Raw genomic sequence first — 23,388 nt, 5'->3', positions numbered from 1 at the left:
TTTAAATTTTGGCTCCGTCTTTTTTTAAACTCACATTCTGGATCCCTGATATATGATTTATTGTGCGATTCTTACTCCTTTTCTTGGTTCCCGCTTATTGAAAAGAAACTCTCTTCTCTTCACATATCCCTGGAATCTTTTAGTAGATATGAATCTCACTAGGGCTTATTCCACAATCAAGGACAAGCTCTGTCATGCCGAATTCAATCACCTATGCAATAACCTTAACTCTGTATGTTCCCCTCTTTCTGTTGGATTTTTTCCATCTCAGGATCACTCTCCCAAATATTTCCACTCCCTAGTAAATCCACATCTAAGAAGAGCTTTTATGTTAGCCCGTTCTAACATTTTTCCTTCGGCCACCCATGCCGGTCGATTTCTCAATATCTCTTGTGAAAAAAGACTTTGTTCTTTTTGTTTAGAGACGCCTGACACCCTGGTTCATATACTGTTTCAATGCCCTGCTCATTTCCACCTCCGAAATTTTTTTCTTGAACCTTGGTTCTCTTATTTTTCCAATTCTTCTGAGTTAGTTCTTTCTATTTTCATGAGCAATGAATGTAATGCCCTGACCGCTGCTGTTGCAGGTTTCTTATCTGCAATTCTGAAATTGTCCCCTGCTTCTCGCTCCTAATTTGTGAAATTTGTGTAATTTTACTTTTCCTATTTTGCTTGTGTTGTTGTAACTTGTAAATGCCATTAAAGGTTTCAGGACAAAGACAAAGAGTAAAATTTACATTCTCTGAAACAGTGTTCTGAATATCTGTGACCAAATAACTAATCATCTATGCATGGGAAGATTGAAGATAAGCTGCTGTTGGTGCAATACATTTTATGGACACTCTTGGAACTGCTGATAGACTGCAAAGAAGTACTAAGTAAAGTGTCTTTACTTACAGTTGCAATCAAGTAGACCTAGCTAGACTATCTAAACCATTCAGATCTTGTCAGCAGAGAAAGCTGGTCATTAGTTCACTATAGTCAATCAAAATATAATACTTCCAAAAGAATGTAACTTATTTTTAAAAGCAGTTTAGTTTGTGAAGCGGGGGAAAAAAAGCCTCACACATAAACTTGGTATTATTTTTAATAAATATAAAGTTAAAAATATCAGCAAAACAGATACAAATCCAGATACATTTGAACCTAATGACATTTTTGGAATGTTTTCAGGCTTGTTACTGTCTTACTCTCTGATTAACTAATGCCCATTCAAATCTTCCAGTAACTTTCGGACATATTTGAGCCACCAACTGGAATAATAACTCCCTGTTTCTGTAGCTGTCGAAGAACATCCAACATAGAATCCAGCTCAATACGAAATTTCTCCAGCTCTTGATTTTTAAGTAATGCAAGTTTTCTCCACTTTTCAATTTCCTGGATTTGTTCCACTTCTGCCATATGTCGTGTTTCCTGTATTACCTATATATAGAAAAAAGTACAATATATTCAATTCTAGACATGTGTTAACTGGTACAAAAGTAGAAAGTGATTTTTAAATCTGTTATTAGATCTCTTGTTAGAAAAATCCTAGGAGTTAGTATGATCATGGTAGAGATAACACAAATAGACAAATAGTATAGATTCACTGAGCACATGTCCATGGGATAGTCTTAGAATCAGTTCTTAGATTATATATCCTTTATAAGGAAAGTACTTCATTTATAGTGGGAGAAAACCCCATGAGTTCTATATGCTGCTTGTAATTTGCAAGTCTCAGATAGTTTTATAAATAAGACATGCTTGACTGATACCTGATGATTTTTTTTTTTGCTGAAATCCATGAAATGCTGTTGAGAAGCAGTACTGATATAATTAGTCTTTCCATAGCCTCTTCTATGAGGCTCTTCTATGAGATATGCTTTGTGAACACATTGGCAGAGCCAGTGAGGAGAAACACACATCTACATCCTGACAAGTCAGTTGTGAAGAGAGCTCAGTTAAGACTTGGAGGGGAGGAAAAGCTCCAAAACTGAGCTGTTGGAATTAAGAGTGGTGACAAAACTAGAATTTGTCGTTAGGTCCCCAATGCAAACTACTTAAATGAAAGCATTTAGGGACGAGTGTAAGATCTCTCGCTCTCTTAAGATTTCAAAGGAGGTAGAGAAAACAACAACTACCCAGCACTTCAGTACAGGAAGGAGGCAGAGAAACACACAACATGCCCTCCTTGCAACCATCCTGCTGAGTTCTAGAATGTGATTTTTACAGCTCAGCCACTGATTCAGTGTGATTGTGGATGCACTTTCTATTCAAGAGAACTGTGTTGCAGGCACTCCAACCAATATGTGAACCTCCATATTTCATTAAGGAATTTAAATGAACGAGAAAGCCATCCAGCCTAACCTTCTACAAGCATTTCTGGGATGAGTAGTCTCACTGCCCATTACTCTCTATAGAGGATGTCTCTCAAAGAACTACCTGTTCCATGAAGCCTTATGGTTCCCATGGAGCCTTGCCACTCCCAGCCACCACCAGGACAGATTTCTTCTTCTTGAAAGACTAATAATGGCAATGGAGGCCCATTTCGAGGTAATGTAAGCTGCTCTGTAGATTTATGCTTTGGCTGCAGCTCCCAGAATTCTACCCAGAGAGATTCTGTGCAAATTCTGGGAGTTGCTGTCCAAAAATCCCCTCTGATAAAGAATAAATTGGAGAAACTACAGAAATATGAGTAAACAAGCTTAACAAAGGGAAGGCATGAACTAGACCAGGTCTCTAGGTTGCGCTCTCACACCAAAGGGAGCCTGGAGTCCATCTGATTAGTCAAAATAGTCCTGTCTACCAAAGAGATTGGTGAAACAATCTCTTTGGGAGGCAGGCATCTGCCCAGGTCATGAATATTAATATAATATCTGCACAGACCCATAAGAGTGCTGGAAGGGCAGAGTCAGAAGATATAAAAGACTCAGCAGGAGAAGGGGGAGTTAGAGAGACTGAGAGTTTGAGAGAGTTGAAGGGTTTTGGACTTTGGGCTGGAGTGTGGTGGTTGAGAGTGGATGAAGGAAGATGTTTGTTTAAGAGTTAACATCATTGCTTGAACTATCATCATCTGTAACAATAAACAATTTCTATTTGATTCTTTTTAAATGACATAGGGCCTAGATCAATAATAAAAGATAATGTTGATGTAATCAACTGGTGGTAGCTGAAAGACACATAGTGTGAGCTCTTAGTTTGGTGAAACAAGCAGGGACCACGTGGGGATTGTGACACAATCCATTCCAAAGATGCCCATCTTTTCTTTGGGAAACATACTGGTTATACATTACTGTGTTTCCCCGAAAATAAGACAGGTCTTATATTAATTTTTGCTACAAGAAACACATTAGGGCTTATTTTCAGGGGATGTTTTATTTTTTTCCATGTACAGCAATCTACGTTTATTCAAACATAGTTGTGTCTTCTTCTAGTTGCTGCACAATGGTGGAGGGCGGGATTTCACTTAACTGGGGCGTATTTTTTTGGGGGGGGTAGGGCTTATATTACGAGCATCCTGAAAAATCACACTGGGGCTTAGGGGTTAAGTCTTATTTTCGGGGAAACGGTAGTATCAGGCTGCTCTCTGGATAGGATACTACATGAAAGTGGAAAACATATGCACACATGAACACACACATATTACAAGTAAGACTGTGTGAGAAATTCATCCAGTTTGCTTTTAAATGCAACCTTATCAAATTCACATTTTCCAAATCACAGTGCATTTTGCCCTTGGCATTCAGATGTTTGCCTAAATTTACCCGGGACAGAACAATGACAGAAGTATGGGAAAACATGCAACACCACCCACACCTCCATATAGAAGTCTCTCTGACTTTCTATGTTGAAGGCAAATGCACTGGGTAAGCATGTTGAGCTGAATGGGCTTATAGTGCTTTCATGATCAGAACTCTCCCTTCTCGGAAAATATGATAATGTGAGCACTGTAAGCATGTTCAGTTGCACCCACTCATAGGTTTCATTTTAACTGTGTGAAAGTCTGAGGAGACTTCCAGATGAAGTGAAGATGTGAGGGTGGGACATATGTGTGTAGTATAATACCTGAATAGGGCTCCTGCACTTAGAAAATTTCTGATGGCTGTGATTCAGTTTGCAGAAAAAACCCCCCAACAATTTTGCACATAAGAAATGTATACAAAAATGATCAAAAACACTATTGGGAAATCACTTGCAAGATATATACAGACATGCTAATTCAAAAATGTACATAAAAATGCATATACATTTTCATGTGGACAAGAAGCAAAAATCTCAGTCCCATTCGTAATTGGATCAGAATGGTCCTGCACTGAGAAAATGAAAACAGGAGCAAAATTAACAGATCCATCCATCTCTAATTTCAAAGATGGAAAGGCAAGGCTGAATTTTGAAGTTAGGGTCTCTTTTATTTATTTATTTATTTATTTATTTATTGGACTTATATACCGCCCCATAGCGCTACAAGCACTCTCCGGGCGGTTTACAATTTTAATTATACAGGCTACACATTGCCCCCCCAGCAAGCTGGGTACTTCTAATGCTATACTTCTAATGCTTATCATGAGCTGTCATTCAGCATAAAGATTAAATCGACTATAGCTGTATGTCGATATTTTTATAATGGCTTAAAATTCTAAAGATAGAAGATGCTTATTATAGCATAAGATGGTTGCTATAGCAGCCAGTTTGCAAGCATCAGAAATGTTGACTTTTGCAGATATGAATTCCTTGTTTTATTTACCTGCTGAAGTTCTTGCTCTCTTTGTTCATATCTGGTTTCCAGCTGTTTGATCTTTTGCTCCAGACACACAAAATGTCTCATCTCGGGGCTCTGGCTCTCTCTGGCCTCCCTGAGTTCTTCTAACAGTTTTGCCATCTAAAAAGATAAACTGTGAAATTATTTGGGAAGCAAATTTCCAAATAAAAAACTGGACTTCTTCAAAAGGCAATGATGAAATTACAGGAACAAACAATAACTATGTGCTACAAAGATCAAGCAATGACACAAAAACTGTTTAATGTATTTTAACATTTTCCAAGGCAGGGTGGGTATAGCTGGTTTTTGGCTACTGCAATCAAAACAATGAAACTTACAGCACTTTAAAAATCAACGAGTTTTATTTGGCGTAAGCTTTTGCAGACTATAGCACACTTTGAGTAGGCATGCTATAGGTTCCAAAGCTTAAAAAGCAACTGACCGGAAGTTTAGACAAGCAAAAGAATCAGAGATTGTACACAAGGAATTATTCCATCTTTCATTTTTAAACATGATCAGATGCAGTCACAGTGGCAGATGGGGGAGAAAAAGCAGGACTGCATTAAAATCACCATTGTGGAAGTGCCAAAATTGGGCATGCAAAGCGTGGAGGGCAGAATGCAGGTACTACAGTTGTTCCTGGCTTGATAAATCATGACAATTATATAAAACACTATTGTTAACTATGAGTTTCCAGAATAAATAGGTTTAAAATACTCTTGTATTTTCCTTCACCTCTTTTTGAAGTATTTCCTCTCTCTTTCGTGAAACTGCAAGGGCTTCTTGATCTCTCTGCAACTCACGAACTTGCTGTTGAAAATGTCTAATAAGGATCTATGGAAAAATGTAACATTCTCAATTGAATCATTAAATGTTCTCAACTGATCTAAAATTTTCAATAGTTTAGTAATTATTAAATTGGAACAGACATAGTATGATACTTCTGGTTTCAAAGTGAACTGTCCTTAACTAAGGCTGCATTAAGATTGATGAGATTTACATCTGTACTAATATGTAGGATCATCCATAGCAACAAAGGCCATTGGAATGAAGGTGAGTTTATAGGTTTAGCCTTTGGTGAGCTGTATTCTGGTGCAGTTAAAAGACAAGCCTTTCATGACAGCAGCTATACGATACAAATGTGTCCAGGGGCGGGGGGGGGGGGGGAAGAGGGAGAGAGAGACCATCTTTCTCTTTTCCATGCTGGTCTTTTTGAGGAGCACTGGACAAATCTCAAAATGTCCAGTAAATTCCACAGTCTCAAGCAAGCAATTTTCCATCCCTGCTAGCTTAATTTCCTATGAACTGGAGATGCCAGTGAAACTGAGAAGCACATGGAAATAAGACATATTTATGAATGGTGTGCTGGTTGACTAGGAGGGAGGCTGCCTTAAAGACAGGATCCCAGTTCAGTTACAACCCTTTAATGCCTTTCTTTTTAAAAACCTTGCTAATTTCAACATTTTACCTATCACAAAACTGGTCTTCAGGACAACGGGTAAATGTAGTGCAGAACATGAAGTGGGATTAAAAACAGAGAACTGGTAAAAATGTGTGCCTGTTTCTCAGAAAAGGAACAGGTTGTACGTATTTACTCACTGAATTTCTCTTTATTAGAAGTTCTCACTGAATCAGACACCTTCAAGCGTGCGTCCTTCCTTCATAAATTATACTTGATACTTGATCACATTTGAGAGGCATGCTTACAGTACAGACAACTGTAAAACAGGAAAACTTGCAGCTATTTTGAAATAATGAGAGACAACAGGTCTACTTTACCTCTTGTGTTGAAATTTTGCTATTCAGTTCAGCTAGTTTTGAGGTAGAATATTCGGTGGCATGCTGACAAAGAATTACCTCTACTTCTTTCTGGTGTGATGCTTTGAGGGCTGTTATGTATTCCTCCGCATCTTCCTTTACCCTATGTTATTGTAATAAAAATTCTGTTAGAATTGAAGAGAAAGGCAAATCCCACTCCCTCCAAATGATACACATTCTCTTGTTCATGCAGATCATTCAACCCCATGTGCTAGTCTTGCGTTCCTGGTGTCCTGCATTGCTCTGTTGTGCTCTGTAGATGGGAAACCTAAAAATATGTCTGTTTCAGGCTAAACTGTGTTATTCACATCTTCAGCCTTGGCATGACTGATTTTTGTGTAAGTATGAACAACTAGTGTAACAGGGTTAAATTAGGTCAAGAGAGGGGTGTGTGCAGGTGTCTATATGTTTAGAAGAGGGCTTTAACTATTTGTCACTGATCCATCTCGACTGTAGTTAATGTGAAAGTTCTTGCTTTCAGGAACTCCATATGAGCTTCAAATATGAGCTGTAAATCTGCCTCTAGCAGGTCAAAATTGAGAAGGAAAAAATGCCAATACACATGAATTTAATTTACTTTTTGGGGTGTCAAAATGACTCTCCATGTCTCCTCCATGCAAAAAAGCCAGCTCAGTGAAGAGGCCCTCCCCCCAAGGCCAAATAAATGCTTCTCCTCTGCCCCCCACATCCTCCCAGTTCTTCTCCCCTGCCTTCCTCCTCCATGACTCAGGCAAAGCCTGGAGGCACCTCCCTGCCCAAGTCCTGCCTGCAATTCCAGTTCATATTAAAATTATCTCTATCAGTAGGCGAAGGGGTTTAAAATAAAGCTGTATTGTATATACCATCATTATTATAATATAAAAATAATTGAAACTGACAATAATTGTGGTGATCCCCAGAAAACACTTCAGGACTCCCTTGAGGGTCACAAACCCCAGGTTGGGAACCCATTCCCTAGAGGTTAAAAATCTAGTTTTCCTTACTACCATGTTAAACTAAGAAATCAGCCTCGAACACAGCATTTTAATAAACACTTTACCTTCTTACAAGACTTTCAGAATTTGCCACAGCTGCTTGAGATTTTACCCTTTGCTGGCTAAATTCTAAGGTTAGCTTTTCTAATTCCTTTTTCAACTGGGCATTTTCTTGCACGATTTCTGAAATGGAAGAATCAGCAAAAGCATCAGGTTGGTATATTTTATCATCAAGGGTGGCAGGAAAGAACCCTTCGTTTCTGGGGTTCCTATGAATGGAACTGACAACATTTTTTTTCAAGATTCCTGTAGGCTTTTCTTTTTGGTTAGTTTTGCCAGATGAATTCTTATCAGAAAGCATAATCATTCTCTCTTTCTGAAGTCTTTCTACAGTTTTTGTGAGGTCTTGTATCTCTCTATTTTTGGCAATCACTTCCTGATTGAGTCGTACCAACTGGGATTTAGACTGAGCCTGCTCCACCTGATATTCTAGCAACTGTAGGTCTGCACTGTCTGTTGTGTTCCTCTGGAGTTCCAGTTGAGCTTTCTGGTTTCTAAGAGAATCGATTTCGGCTTGAAGATTTCTTACAGTGATCTGATGAGCTTCCTTTGCACTATTAAGTTCTTTTTCAAGGGCCATCAAGGCGGACGAGTTGTCTTCTGTCTTCTTGGACTCATTCAGCAGCTTATATGCCAGCAGTTGCTCGAGTTCCCCAATCCTTTTCTCATACTGGAGCTGCAAAGATAGATCACATACAGTAAAACCTTATAGGTAAATTTGATGTGCTGCCTCTTAGGTATCTTATAATTCTTGAATTATTTTTTTTTAAAAGTCTTGTTCTCATAGTTTGTTCTAATTTTGCAACTTTTTTAAATTTTCTACTCATTGGAGCATAAATATATAGGGGCTAATGCCTATTTTCCCTATTTTTGCTAACTTCTGGGAGGGTTGTATACAAGAGATCTAAATAGTTAACAAGATAACAAATTAGGAAAGTAAATCACATTGTTTAAGAAGTCTTGGTTTAGAATGTGGAAAATTCTCTGCACTTCCCCACATTTCTTCCTTTTAGGAAAAAATAGGCTGAAAAGCACTGGCAGAGCAAAGCTGTAATGGTTGTTTAATATCTGTGGTAGAGCCACTATTCCTTCCTAAGTCTTACCGACTGGACTTAGGAAGTTCCTTCCCATTATCTCCAATGGGAAGGAATTTACTACAACAGCTCTTTGGAAGGTACAGGTTCTGGCTATGTTCAGCTGCATGCTGGCAAAACGAAGGCCTAAAAACCTGTGGATCCTTGGCTGTTCCCAACATATCCTTCAATATATCACTACTTTTGATACTACATGATCATGATATTGCTGGCATGGCAACCGAAAAAAATCCAACATTATCTTTGAGCTGAACTTCACCATGAAGAGGACGTTCTGTGATATACTACAGCTCTTGGGAGACTCTTCGGCTGACAACAGGATTGCACCCCAAACAATCACAATGCCTGTATATCTATTCTACCTTATCGTGAGAACGATAGATCGGGAATGAAATGCTCAAGAATATCAAGAATAAAGCTACCAGCTTGTGGTGTACCTCAATATTCAAGAGCAATATTGCATTATAAAATTAAAGGTCATATTTTCTTCAGACAATTAAGAATAATAATCAAAGTATTCACGAAGGCTTTCACGGCCGGGATCTAATGGTTGTTGTGGGTTTTTCGGGCTCTTTGGCCGTGTTCTGAAGGTTGTTCTTCCTAACGTCTCACCAGTTTCTGTGGTAGCATCTTCAGAGGACAGCACTCTGTGCTCTGGTGCAGTTTGTTTGTCCCAAACAAACTGCACCAGAGCACAGAGTGCTGTCCCCTGAAGATGCCGGCCACAGAGACTGGTGAAACGTTAGGAAGAACAACCTTCAGAACACGGCCAAAGAGCCCGAAAAACCCAGAACAACCTATAATAATCAAACCTTACTTTTAAAGGCAGCACATAGGCGGCTTTTCTTTTGAATCTTGTTCCCAATAAGAAACAGAACTAATTATCCACAGTGGGACACAGGAATTACTATTTTTCATTTTTCTTCATTTCTACAGCTACAATTACTGAAAGGGGATGTTTTCCCCAAGTGTGGATACAGTCATCAAACAGTGTTTCCTTAACAGACTTATCAACAGGAACAAAACCCATGTAGATAAGCTGATTGGTGGATTGCACGCTTTATCATTTTCTTTTGCTGCTCTGCCATGCCAGCAAACAAAGTGAAAAATATGTTTGCTTGAGCAACATAAAAATCAGAATTACAAGCTCCTACATTGGCCAGGACGTAACTTCTGCAAGGATAAGTACTTCAATGTGCAACTCTTCTTTTCTCAAAAATGAAGCCACTGCCCCCTAGACATCCAAAAGAACCCTGCTGTCCTAGGTAGATATTATTGAACTCAGGTAATGTCTCCTTACTTAGGCTCCTGACTCTAGGATTCAATGACTTAACAATGAGCTAAGTTACATTCAGTTTCTAACAAATTCCTAAAAGCACAGTAGTCACCTTTAGTTTTTGAAACTGTTGTTCCATTGCACGGAGACTTTTCTTAGCTTCATCATCTTTACCCTCAAGTTCCCCTTCTAACTTTTTGACTCTTTTTTCAAGGAAGTCAACTGTATTTGCTTTTGCTGAATCATCACCTTCAGAAGATGCAGTAGCAGCAGCATATATCAAAGCTGGCAAAGAATTTGGGTGTCTTCTTCTCAGAATCCCTTCCATTTCTTTAACCTTTCAAAAAAGGTGGATGTTAAATTAGTTAATAAAACAAGCTTAAACAACGTTAAAGAAAAGCATATGTACTATATATTATAGAGAATGTGTTGGCAAGTAATCAAACTAAGCTAAACATCTCACAGACACTAAATAGGGCTAACTTGGCAGGACATGTGCATGGAATTGTAATGGAAATGTTTCAGAAAGAGCATTTTAAAATTTGAAAGCATTATCATCAACGTGATATGATGGAATCCTAAGAGTTGGTTTTGCACAAGCCCAAAAAGCATTTTAAAAAGGTCTACAAGTCATGATCCTGTACATAAAACCATACATCATCTTCTCAGTTGCAAAACTGATTTTCTAAATAGTAGAGTGGTAAGTACAGTACAAATGATTCACAAAAAGGAAAGAGAAAAGATCATAGCCCAGTTTTTTTCAGTAAGGAAGTACTAGGTTTGATCTCTGATATACATTGTTGAAATGAATTAGGTTTCATGTCATGGGAGAGAACTCTGTCTAGGATCCAGCCCATCATGTGGGCTACACATGGTTCTCTGGCCATTTTTCTGTTTTCTCTGGTCCATTATACCTCATTGGATCATAAGTAAAGGTAAAGGTTCCCCTTGACATTTAGTCCAGTCGTGTCCAACTCTAGGGGGTGGTGCTCATCCCTGTTTCCCAGCCATGGCGCCAGCGTTTGTTCGAAGACAGTTTCTGTGGTCACATGGCCAGTGCGACTAGACATGGAACGCCATTACCTTCCCACCGAGGTGGTACCTATTTATCTACTTGCATTTGCATGCTTTCAAACTGCTAGGTTGGCAGGAGCTGAGACAAGCGACAAGAGCTCACTCCATTGCGTGGATTTGATCTTACGATGGCTGGTCTTCTGACCTTGCAGCACAGAGGCTTCTGCGGTTTAACCCGCAGCGCCACCACATCCCTTATTGGATCATGGCCCCCATCAAATTTGCCACCACAGCCATGGAAAAATCCTGGGTCCCCCCCCCCCCCAAAAATAAGGTACACTATTTCCAAGTCCCTTGTTTACCATCAGTTTCCATGTCCCTTGTTTACAGTCAGAATCACACTCTTAGTTCATTCACAAAGGCAGTTCCACTTATAAATGTTTGTAATAAAAAAAACTCCATCATCAGATTTGACAGTTCCAACAGAAGTAAATAAGTGGGGGAGAGGAAGGAACCAGTGGGTTTGAATGTAGAAAGGTAGCCCTTTGCCCTTGGATTAAACATCTGACCTAATATAAGACACCTTCCTATATAAAAAAAAACATAAGCCCAAGTACTCTTGGGAATCTGAAAATAGCCAAACAATCTATTGATGAATACATGTCATACACATAAACATGGACAACAACAGGGCATAAGAGTATTATACATCAAAAAGTATAGTAAGTATTCTAAACACATATATGATTTCAATAAGAACATCTTTTTCTGTGTTTTTAGGAATTAAGGCACTTTTATTTCATTATTTTGGTCTGTGTAAGTACACCAAAGCACCCACAGCAGTACTATAGTAGTTGTGATGGTCTATACTGGACTTAACTGAGAACTATAGAGCATTAAAAAGTGCCTGTATTACATGCCTGTCGCTCAAGGTCTTGAACTCGTTTAGAATCTGCTGTCCTGTCTTTTAGTTGTTTCTTTTGCTGCAATGTTTGATTCCCAGCTTCACTTCTAAGCTTATCAACCTATACAAAACATGCAAAAACACACTGATGATTATTAGTGTCAAGAAGCAATCCATTCATTTTATTATTAGCACAAGAAAAATATATGAGCAACTGCCAAGGAGGTAATTGTATTAGTTTGTTTTACTCCAGTGTGGCTAGTGCTATTTTTAACATGAAGAATACTGCAGTGGTGCCTTGACTTATGAACTTAATCCGTATTGGAATGGTGTTTGTAAATCGAAATGTTCATAAGTCGAAGCACCATTTCCCATAAGAATGCATTGAAAACCGATTTAATCTGTTCCGGCCGAAGAAAAAAAATTCACCAAAAAAATAAAAAGAACACAGCAAGCCCAGTCAGAAGGTGCTCCATTGCTGAGGTTTAAGAAAAAGAAAAACAAACACTAAAGCTACCTCCGTTGCTGAGGCAAAAAACCCTCCAAAAATAAATAGCCACCAACAACACAGCATAGAAACTTACCCAGCCCGGCCAAAACCCATCCAGAACAGTTTTCTAAAAGGAGAAAACAGCAGCTTATCTCCCTGCAGACAGACACACACACACATGCTCTGAAGCAGAAGGAGGCTCTCCCAAGCCTCCAACACGACTACACACCCTCTAACTGCTGAAAATGAAAGAGCTACAGTACAAAGCAGCCTTGTCGCCACCTACAGTTAGAAATTTCAATTTCCTGCCTTTTTCCCCTGCCTGTTTCTGTTTGTAAGTGGAAGCTCTGTTCGTAAGCGGATGCAAAATGTTGCGACTGGAGCTGTTAGTAAGTTGAAATGTTCATAAGTAGGGGCGTCCGTAAGTCGAGGCACCACTGTATAACTTCCGTGTGAAATATTAATGATAAACTGACAAGCACTGGATGCTGATTTCACAGCAAAAATATCTGATGTACTGTGGAACAAGAAAGAAGCACCCACAGCCTGGGCAAACTTACTTTCGCAACATTTTGCATCCGCTTACTTTTTTGCTACTTCTTGACAAAGCACTTCAGTGAGATCCCAAAATGTGAGATGGAGTGCTAGATGTTATGATACAGGCCCACAGCAGGTCTTGAATGGCAGATGTGAACAATATCATATGTGGAATTCAACCTGAGTGTTTCCACCCAGCTTCGTCCAATTGGACAACTGTCACAAGACTAGCCACACCTGCCAGTGAAATCCTTTCAGACCAAAAGGGGAGAGAACACTCCATATAGATCTTAAGTGACTAAGGAGCCAAAAAAATCCAACATAAACGTTGTGGGGCTTCGAACTATGGAGATACAGGATACAGTGACACCACTCTATCCGGAGACTATCTTGGCCAATGACAGCCTTCAATTAATTCATGAAGTTTAGGTTGCATATTACCCTAGTCTTTTTTAGCTCTATAGGAAAAACTAGGTGAGCTTGTCTTCTAGCTGGCTACAGGCAACTTTCAGGTATTGCCCTTTCAACTGCATAGTAGTGAAGTCTGACACTGCAGTCACCTCTAGTTTTAGTTTCTTAATTTCTTCTTTTGCTTCTCGAAGGCGGGCTGCATCTTTATCCAAGAGCTCCTGATTTTCGGCATACCACTGGAGTCTTTTTTGCAAACGACTGATTTCTTCTTTGTAGGATTCTTCCATAACCTTCATCTCATATGATTTTTCAGCTGCGAAGTAATTAAACATTTTGTGACAACACATAGTTATCTTAACTAATCTCTTCTATGGCTATTCCTTTTGTTTTGTTATTTTCTACTTTTAAAAAAACCAGGGCACATTAAGTTTCCATGTCTGAAGACATCCAGTAAACCAAAACTAAAGCAATACCCATAGTACAATTCTATTGCTTTCTTCTTTATTGCGAAAGAAAACTAAAGTTTGATTATTAGAGTTATTTCAGGTGTGGCTATTTCTTCTTTCCCATTCTAAGAAGAAACATACCTATTTTGGAAAGGAAGACCTATCCACTGGTTAAATACAGAGACACTTTTTCCTGCAACCAATTTTTTTGTTGGCAGTTCTCTTCAACCCAACCCACCACATGAAGAGAGAATGTCTCTTCCTCTGTTCTTGATGACAGCCATCTTTCATAATTCTCTGATTCCCCACCTTGTTGCATGCCTCTGCCCAATTAATACATGCCTTGTAATCCTTTTGTATTAAAAGAGCAGATGGACACTCTACCATTTATTTCAAAGAATCCATAAGCAAGCAGAGAACATCTGCAGTTGATAGGTAATAGGAATCACCCTATGTCAAAGAGCTCCCAACAGTCAGAGTAGATACTGGGCTAGATGGTTAATCATCTAAGCTGATACATGTTAGCTGCCAGTACTCCTTTGATTTAAAATTCTATGAAATTTTATTTCATATACAGTGGTGCCTCGCATAGCGAGGTTAATCCGGTCCGGATTAACCCTCGCTATGTGAAAACATTACTGAACGGGACGGGGAAGCCCACTCACTGTTCAGGGATGTTATCCATAGCCGGCAGCCATTTTCGTGCCCTCGGTAAGTGAGGGCAGGGCGCGAAATCGCTGCGCGCCGCCATTTTGGGGCTTCCGGCGGCCATTTTGAACCCGCTGAACAGCTGATCGTCGGGCTTCGTTTTGCGAAGATCGGTAAGCGAAACGCTTACCGATCTTCGCAAAGCGATTTTTGCCCATAGGGGCCATCGGTATGCGATCGCATTTGCGATTGCTGAAACCCCATCACTATGCGGATTCGTCGTTCTACGGTGCGCTCGTTAAGCGAGGCACCACTGTACAGTAATTTTCATCACATGTGCAGGACAACTCACAAAAGTAAGTGTTGCAATGGGGTCACACGTACTTGGGAAGGGAAAGTGGGAGGATGAAGAGTAGCTGCCAATATACAGAATTCAGTTCTATCCTCTCCCCCACTACCATCTCTCAACATTCCCTCACGCTTCTTTGGTATGTCTACTGTTCTTGCCAAGTTGCACTGCCACAAATTGCAAGGAAAGATTATGGGATCATAGGTTTTCTACTTCTTTCACAAAATACTATTGAAAAGCAAACTCCTTATTGAAAACTGAATAACGGCCTCTTCAGAGCAGAGACTTACCTGAAGTGGAAGCAATTTGGGTTCTTGCCAAATCTCGCTCCTTCTTCATTTGTCCCAAGTCTACTTCAAGGGCTTGTTTCTCTTGCTTCAGATTCTTTCTCTGTTCAAGCAAATTGGCTTCTATAACCTTCACTCCACCGCACCAGCCCCAAGAGAACAAAGGGATGCAAAAATAAGGCATGAGAGTGCAGCCTACTTAGAAACATTGAACGGAATAACAGTTTTCCAGTGAACGCATTGAATATCTGCTGGTCACCAAAAAAGAGCTAAATAACAGAATACAAAAGATAAAGCATTGGACTGCAACTTGGGCAACTTCCAGCATTAGTCCTCATTGTGTTGCGACAGTCTGTGGATAAGATTGGTCAATCACTTTCCCTCAGCCTGACCCACACTGCACAAGGTAGTTAGGAAGGTGATATCCAAAAATACATTAAATGAGGATAATGCCAGCAACAAAGAGTAAAAACATGGCATTATATAAAACTAAACAACCACTAGCAGTAAAAGACAATGAAGATCTAAGAACACTAGAACAGTTCTCAAACTGCTTACAAGAATAGTCTTTTAAGGCCACAACGTTTTGTCATCTTTATTTTTTTATTTTTGTTTTGTTTTTGCCTGACATGTTAGAACAGACAAACACAGCTACCTCTTCTAAAGCTGCTTGCAAGAAGAGAATGATCTGGCACTGAAAAGACCATAAGGTAAACATCAGGCACATCTGTCTGGGACAGGCATTCCATGGCCAGGCACCATCACTGAAAAGGCCCTCGTGGAGAAGGGGCTCAGATGATGACCTTGTTAGGGCAGAGATATGAGCTGTTTCAGGGTCAGGGTCAGATTCATTTCCTCTCCCTCCTCCCAAGGTGCAGCATGTCTTCAGTCCTAGTTTGTCTTGCATGGCACAGGTTTGTCTGCTCCCTAGGACAGAGTCTAGGTAGGTTCATATAAGAGGGGCGTGACCACAGACCATTTAGGGCTTTGAAGGTGATATACAATCGGAATTTATCAAAATAAGAAATGTTTAGTTTCTCTCTCTCTCTTAAATTTACATTTCATGTTTCCAGCAGGAGTAGTGCTCATGGTGACCAACAATAATTTTTTTGAATTTAAAATATTTTCACCCAGCCTTTCTCCTAAAAAAGGACCCAAGGTGGGTTACATCATTAAAAACACATATTAAAAAAAGTAAATGATTCAAATATTAGAAAAGAATTAAATAAGCATTATATTAATAATGTCAGGTAAAAGCATTACTATACTAAAACAAATGTACTAAAACAGATTTAAAAGCAACAAAAATGCAAACCATCTTGTTTAATAAAAACAAAACTAAATTTTAAAGATGGTTAAGAGTACTCACCTTGGCTTCTTTAAGTTCTAAAATTAAGTCTGTGACTCTCTGATTCCCCATGGACTCAGCATTCTGTCCTCCATGTGATAAAATATTGTTTTTATCCATTTGTTCTCTAATTTAATTTTAAACAGTGATTAGCAGTTTTGCATCATTTTAAGATTCACAACAAATACTTGCAATGATTCAACATTCAAAAAAGACAATACTGTACTGACAAATTGCAAGACAGTAGTTGTGAAGATATTCAATAATCATAATGTTGCTAATCAGACTTTGAAGAAATTACAGAAAGAGAAGCAAGGAACTGCATTTTTACTGTCAGTAGAAACTAGATGTGGCTCAGCTACATAATACAGTACTTAAACTTTGTTGCACACAGAGAACTACTTCAACTGATGATACAGTATCAAAGGTTATTCGAAAGCAGATTATTGCCAATAATGTGTTCTGGGTTCAAATTCAAGAAGCATACAATTTGTTGCTACCAACTTCAAAGGCTATTAAGAAACCTGAAGGAGATGCACTAAACCTTTCATATATCCCTGAGATATTCAGACAACTGAAATAAAATGTATCTGAGCTTTTCCTTTCTTCATCTCTATTGAAAAAAGAGTGAAAAACAGTAAACCAAATGTTTACTCATCAGTCTAAGTGCTGCTCTCATGCAGTTCAGTTTGTAGAAAACTATTTGTATCCTCAACACAGAGGACAACATATAGCAGAAGATTTATATTCTGTTTCGACACAATTATAGATGTAGCTAAGAACACCTAAGTCCAAAACTGATGCAGCCACTGTCACTGCAGAGTACTGCACAAAAAAGAGGGGGAAAAAAGAGAGCAAAGACATAATTTGAAAAACAGCAGAAAACATGTCTCCTCTCACATGGTAGAAAATTAAACTATCTTGTGTAGAAAAAATCCTAATATTTCAGATTAATTCTACCAGTAACATTTCTCTTTATCATACTGACTAAAAATTAGAAGTCTACCTTCTTATCCACTTAACAATTTTACAAATTAGATGATATTGAAACGTGGCCGTTCCATAATACAATTAACCACCGATTCAATGGGCAAGTTACATGCATGCCTAATTTCCCTGAACTAAAAATAAGTGGGACATGCACCTCAATCCAGTGTAAATATACTGATAATGAGGTCTCAGTGTGTTGGAAAACCCCCCACACAAGTAGGAGGGTAATTTCCTGTTTTTTCTTCATGTGTAAAGATTTACTCAAAATTATCATTAGCTTTCGATGAGAAGATCAAATCAACTAACCTTAAGGATGCTAATTCAGCCATCAAATGCTGATTCTCTCTGAACATATTTTCTTCATTTTTCTTGTTATTCAGTTGTAAGTCTTTCACTTGATTATATAATCTTTCATTTTCCTTAAAGATAAAGAATTGTTTCTCTTAATCACTATGCATAAGGGAAGCCATATATTACAACCTGTTCTTTACAAATACCGGAGGAAAAATTATTGGCCTGTGGCACAAAAACTAATCCAGAGTTCTTATGAGTGTCACATCTGATAGATCAAGTTCTTAGCCCATAAAAGCTTCTATCACGATACATCTGCTAGTGTTTAAGATGCCACAATATTTTAAAAACTGTTTTTACAAGTAAACAGCTCAAAACATAAAAATTTATATTTAACTTAAGATAACAAATTCAAACAAAAAGCTTTTAATGTAGGTATCTGGCTGCAGAGATAGGGGTTGGGAGTTCTATTCCCCACTATGCCTCCTTGACTCGATAATCCATAGGGTGCTTTCCAACTCTGAGGTTCTAAGATTTAATTATTTAACTTTCAAACAAGCAGACCGGTTTCATCAATTTTTCAGCACTGAATGACCACTGTCCAGCATTTAACTCTGCACTGAACCTAACCAAATAAACAGCATCTACACGTATTGCTTAACTAAGCATAAAGATGAATCAGTGCTTTGAAGAATGTAGTTATAAAGAACTTACTTGCAATAACCAGTATGGAGAATTTTACTGAAGAAAGACTCATTGCAGTTTTAATGTTACAAAGGATATCTTCGCTTCTGCAACTTAACTTTCAACTGTCTTTTTCAATGATAAGTTTACATTTACAGGGACTTGTGTGGTCTTGCTACTTAGATGTGTTTAATATAAGTATCATTTTAGTTCGTGTCTTTAGAAAGAAAGTAAAAGGTAATGACTATAGTTTACTTTTGAAAAGTGTGAAATTAGTTATTTTTTAAAATTAAGAAACTCACTGATACTGATGAGGGCAGATCTTGGAATCTGTAACTAGCTTTTAAAAGTAACTTTATAAAGTTTGAGATAAATTGTGTGTACAGCACATATAATATTCTTTATTATTTTCATATATCCTAAGTGTTAATATACTGAAAGGGCTCATATACGGTGGATGCATTTTAGAGGAGACTTCAGAAGGAATTTACAGACTATACCCATTTATTCATATGCTGAGCAGGTACATGGCCTTCTACTGAAATGAGAATTAAACGGATACAGCACTTCAAAAGTGAGCCTGGATGTTTTATATATTTCTTCATTAATATTAGAATGATATACGTGAAGATCACAAACTGAAAACAGAATAATTTAGTGAAATATAGTTTCATGAAGTAAGAAAGTTCTCTACCTGTTGATACCCTTGAAGCAGTGTCTCTTGATTTTGGAGTTCTTTTTTTATTTCTTTCAACATTTCACCATTATCAGGAATTCCTTCCCAGATATGTGACCATTTTGTTCCTTTGTTCAAGTCCTCTCTTTGGTTTAGCTAGGGGGCGGAAAAGGCACTCTAAATAAAATATGCTTTATAAAATTATTAGACAAAAGGGGACCTACATTTTTTATACATGTAATGGAACATTATTATTTTTACAAGCCAAAGAGAAGGGCTTATTTTGCGCTACTTGTTTAAAAGTAAGAATATTTTTTGCTGAAACACAGCTTAAATTATTTTGATGACACTACATAACTTACATATCATAGCACCGATCAGCAGAATACATGGATGTTAGAATACATGGATGTTATACTTTATGAATATGTTTAAATTAAGGAGCAGGGTTAATAAACAAAATAGGGTTTTATTTTAAAAAACATATATGATAAAATGGGTTCAATGTACAAAGAATAATAAAATGTAGGAACACAGTTTTAAGTTGTCATTTTTTTCAGCATACATTAATAATTCTTTCTTTTTAACTTTGTAATTCTGGCATAAGACCACACTTTCACCAATCTCTCATACTATACAGCCTCATAAAAAAACAAGATCATACTAAAATATACACATCTCACTGTCAGCTCATTCCGTTCCCCACCCCACTTCTTCACATACAGAATTTCTCCAACCAGGAGCCACAAAGACCAATCAGCTGGCAGTTCCACTCATACATATTTTTTTTGTTCTCAACTGTTGTAACAATCACTCCTGGCACACATCCCACACACATCTGTCAATCAACTCAGACAGTGATCACACAGGCAAAGACAAACTTTTAAACTGAACACATATCCAAAACAAAATCACCACATACAGTAAGACATAAGAGTAGGAAACACGCAGCTTGCTCAGCACCAGGTGAATAACCACTCTACTGAAAAGCAAATTATAGTGTATACAATGCTTCACAATTTGATTTTTCTCATATGTAGAATGATCAAAAGAAGAATGATTGAATTTACTGAACAGAGAAGTGGTATGACTCATACAGTACCTGTGTCTGAAGAACATACTTTTCTTGGTTTAGTTGAAAAAGGGTTTTATCTTGTTGCATCTTCATTTCCATGATTTTTGTTTCCATTTCCTTCTCCTTTTGCAAATGTGTAACTTTTAGATGCTGAATTAAATCATGGGCTGCAGCCAATTTTTCCTCAGCTTCATGAACTCTCTTTAGTAAATAAAGCTCCCTTTCACTACTCTGAGAAGGAGAATATGAGGCAATCAGATATGAAAGATGGAGAAACAGAGGAAGGAAGGAAGGAAGCTGTATGCTATTATCACAGATGTACCATTAACTTGCCATTTTTCTTTTAGTTCCATAGTACAAATTGGTGGCTTAATATTTTCAGAAACCAGATAATTTGGGAAAGTCTTAACAAGAACTTTTCAATTACATGTTGACGGCAGCTAGGGTAGTAACGGCAACAAAGTGGAAAATGGAGACAGCTGACAAAAGAAGACTGGAGAGATAAAATGCTTGAAAATGCCACAATTAATGAATTATGTAAACAGAAGGTCAGTTAGAGAATTTGAAAAAAAGGGGGAAACTATTTTGACTATTTTAAATAAATAGAAGGGGTATAAAACAAATTCTGCAAAAAACGCTGTATCAAACAAACACAGTTCACATTCTAAAATGTTAACAAAAAAATAAAAAACAGTACTGTTTAGAATAATATGTATAGTTAAAATACGAAGGCTATATAAACTATGTAAATAGACTATCAGTTGTCCTTGATATATATGAAATGTATAAAAATTTCTTTTTTGTAGTTTTCCTTGTGTACTTCTAAATATTTCAAAATTAATTTTTTTAAAAAGAAACAAATTAGGAACTGAACATCTATGCAAATTATTCCATTCAAGATTTTAAAATTTAAAGAGGAACTGAACATTGATAAAAATGGCTTTCTATGTAACAAGATGCACTGGCAGCACAGAAGAAACTAAATGTAGATCCACGAAGAAGGATCCAAAAATGTACTGTGTGCCTGTACAGTGGTTGGGAAGTATCTGATATTGGAGCTGAAGCAGATCTGGATCTCATAAAGTGTACAGATGGAGAAACACAAATGCTCCACATATGCTACTCCAAAGGAACAGCAATATATAAGTCAGATGAACAACATTCCCGCAAAATGGATTTGGTAGTGGATCTACAAACAGGGATCTGAATGGTACAATCTACTGGAGCTTAAAGGAAAAGAAAGAGGATTCCTTTTCTGCCAATCCACCTTCATATCAGAATCTCTTATACCACCTGCCATGCTGCTCCAGAAGATCCTCCAACCATTTGAGGCAAATTTTTGAATTATTTTCAGATTTGGGCTGAAGTGGGAGCCTAGAAAAAATAATTTCTTTCCCATTTTTTTCACAGAGCTCTGCATCTCTCTCTCTCTCTATGTAACTTTAAGTTGGTATTGCTGCCTACAATGTAAACTGCTTTGGGAACTGAACGGGAAAAATGCTTTTTTGTGACAAACAAGACCTCTAAGTGCATGCATGCTCTTTCATGCATTGGACTGATAAAATATTATAGGAACAGTGCAAGTCTGTTCGCTGACTAAGAAAAACAAGTGAGCATCATCCATTTTCATATTCTCCTTTCCCATCTCTACAAAGAGACAGCATAGATCACCTGTTTCCTAATATTCTGAAATTGCACATATCAGTTGCTGTACCACCTTCCTGGCACCTGCCCTTTTAAGAAACAACACTCATAAGAGCAATTACTGAGGCTTACATTGTGGATATGGATGCAGGAGTCACTTTCTTTTGCTTGCTCTTGAAGACTACTTGTGGATGACTCACCGGGTGTTGCACTGCAATTTTTCTTTGTAAAAACTGGATTGTTTGTTCTCTGTATAATCTGAGTTCCAGATGCCCCTTTGATAGTAATAAACAAACAAACAAGTTAAGAGTTAGGCTTTAAAAGTACCAGCGTTAAGCACTTTAGTAAAGGTAAAGGTTCCCCTTGACAATTTTTGTCCAGTCGTGTCCGACTCTAGGGGGCGGCGCTCATCCCGCTCTTCAAGCCATAGAGCCAGCGTTTGTCCGAAGACAATCTTTCCGTGGTCACATGGCCAGTGTGATTTAGACATGGAACGCTGTTTACCTTCCCACCGAGGTGGTCCCTATTTATCTACTCGCATTTGCATGCTTTCGAACCGCTAGGTTGGCGGGAGCTGGGACAAGCGACGGGTGCTCATTCCGTTGCGTGGATTCGATCTTACGACTGCCAGATCTTCTGACCCTGCAGCACAGGCTTCTGCGGTTTAGCCCTCAGCGCCACCACGTCCCCACCACTTTACCTTGCTCATTTATGTGGATAACATATATTACTTTGAGTAATTATACAATTTACCCAAAAAGAGAACACTGCATCTATTTTCTTTGCCTTCCTGCTTTAAAAATCAACTGGGCAGGAGCTGAAAGAGTAGTTCTGCTATAAATCTGAACTGCCTTCTACTCTATCTTTTTCTCAATACATCTTTCCCTTTGATGTGCAGAACCGCAAGGAACATTCTCTTACATCCACCTTAAACATAAATCACCTATGCATGTAAAATGTGTGTTAAAACAATGCACATGCATCTATTCATCACTAGGCAACCCTCCCCTCTTCCCTGCTTTCATATCCTGATGTATTACTGTCCATGGCTAATACTCAACATTCTTTTCCAGGACATCTTCAAGGTAAGACGCACCTTCGTACATTTGAATCTCTTTCTTCCATAAACCTTTTCTTTTAATTTTATACAAACTAATCTTACTCATTTCAACACAGAATTAAGTCCTTAGTAGAGCTTACTCCCCTGCACTGCACTCCACTACATCATTCTCCTTTTAATCCTGCCCCCAGTCTTAATTTAAATTATGAACGATTTTGGAAGAGAAGCTGCATTTTACTTAAACTACTCCACAAAACAACATGTACTTTAGGGCCATTGATAACTGAATTGTCTTTACAGCTTAGTTTGAAATACTGCCACTCATCTAAAGTGATTTCATTTTCTGAAGCATTTTCTCTGAACCCACAAACTGCGTTTTAAGCTATCACTTTGTTCAAAAAGCAGTTTAGAGAGTCTACCCAGATGGATTTCACAGTGGGGAATCCAAATAAAAAGAGCACACACCAAGGTTCTCGTGGTACTTTTCCCTTTGGAACACATTTAAAGTTTAAAAAAATGTCCATGAGGGATAAAAACTTAAATAAAATGTCTTCAGCTGAAGTCCAACCATCTG

The 23,388-nt window shown here is 38.1% G+C and overlaps 1 protein-coding gene across 4 annotated transcripts in view; it reads right to left on the bottom strand.

Moving 5' to 3' along the window:
* Positions 1-1,069: 1,069 nt before the first annotated feature.
* Positions 1,070-23,388, bottom strand: part of CEP162 (centrosomal protein 162) — a 61,535-nt gene continuing 39,216 nt past the window's right edge. For all 4 annotated transcript variants that reach the window (XM_078380485.1, XM_078380479.1, XM_078380484.1 and 1 more), the window contains 14 exons: positions 21,887-22,029; positions 20,138-20,341; positions 19,054-19,191; positions 17,691-17,803; positions 16,416-16,521; positions 15,050-15,176; positions 13,466-13,629; positions 11,895-11,999; positions 10,073-10,297; positions 7,596-8,266; positions 6,518-6,659; positions 5,474-5,572; positions 4,724-4,858; positions 1,070-1,422 (listed from right to left, as the gene is read on the bottom strand). In XM_078380485.1, coding sequence (XP_078236611.1) covers positions 1,213-1,422; positions 4,724-4,858; positions 5,474-5,572; positions 6,518-6,659; positions 7,596-8,266; positions 10,073-10,297; positions 11,895-11,999; positions 13,466-13,629; positions 15,050-15,176; positions 16,416-16,521; positions 17,691-17,803; positions 19,054-19,191; positions 20,138-20,341; positions 21,887-22,029 — 2,582 coding nt within the window. In that variant the 3' untranslated portion in view covers positions 1,070-1,212. The remainder of the gene's footprint in view (positions 1,423-4,723; positions 4,859-5,473; positions 5,573-6,517; positions 6,660-7,595; positions 8,267-10,072; positions 10,298-11,894; positions 12,000-13,465; positions 13,630-15,049; positions 15,177-16,415; positions 16,522-17,690; positions 17,804-19,053; positions 19,192-20,137; positions 20,342-21,886; positions 22,030-23,388) is intronic.

Source organism: Pogona vitticeps, chromosome 1 (genome assembly GCF_051106095.1).
Source record: "Pogona vitticeps strain Pit_001003342236 chromosome 1, PviZW2.1, whole genome shotgun sequence".
In the NCBI taxonomy this organism is placed as follows: domain Eukaryota; kingdom Metazoa; phylum Chordata; class Lepidosauria; order Squamata; family Agamidae; genus Pogona; species Pogona vitticeps.
Note: the sequence above shows the minus strand (reverse complement) of the source record. Positions and strands in the feature narration are given on the sequence as shown.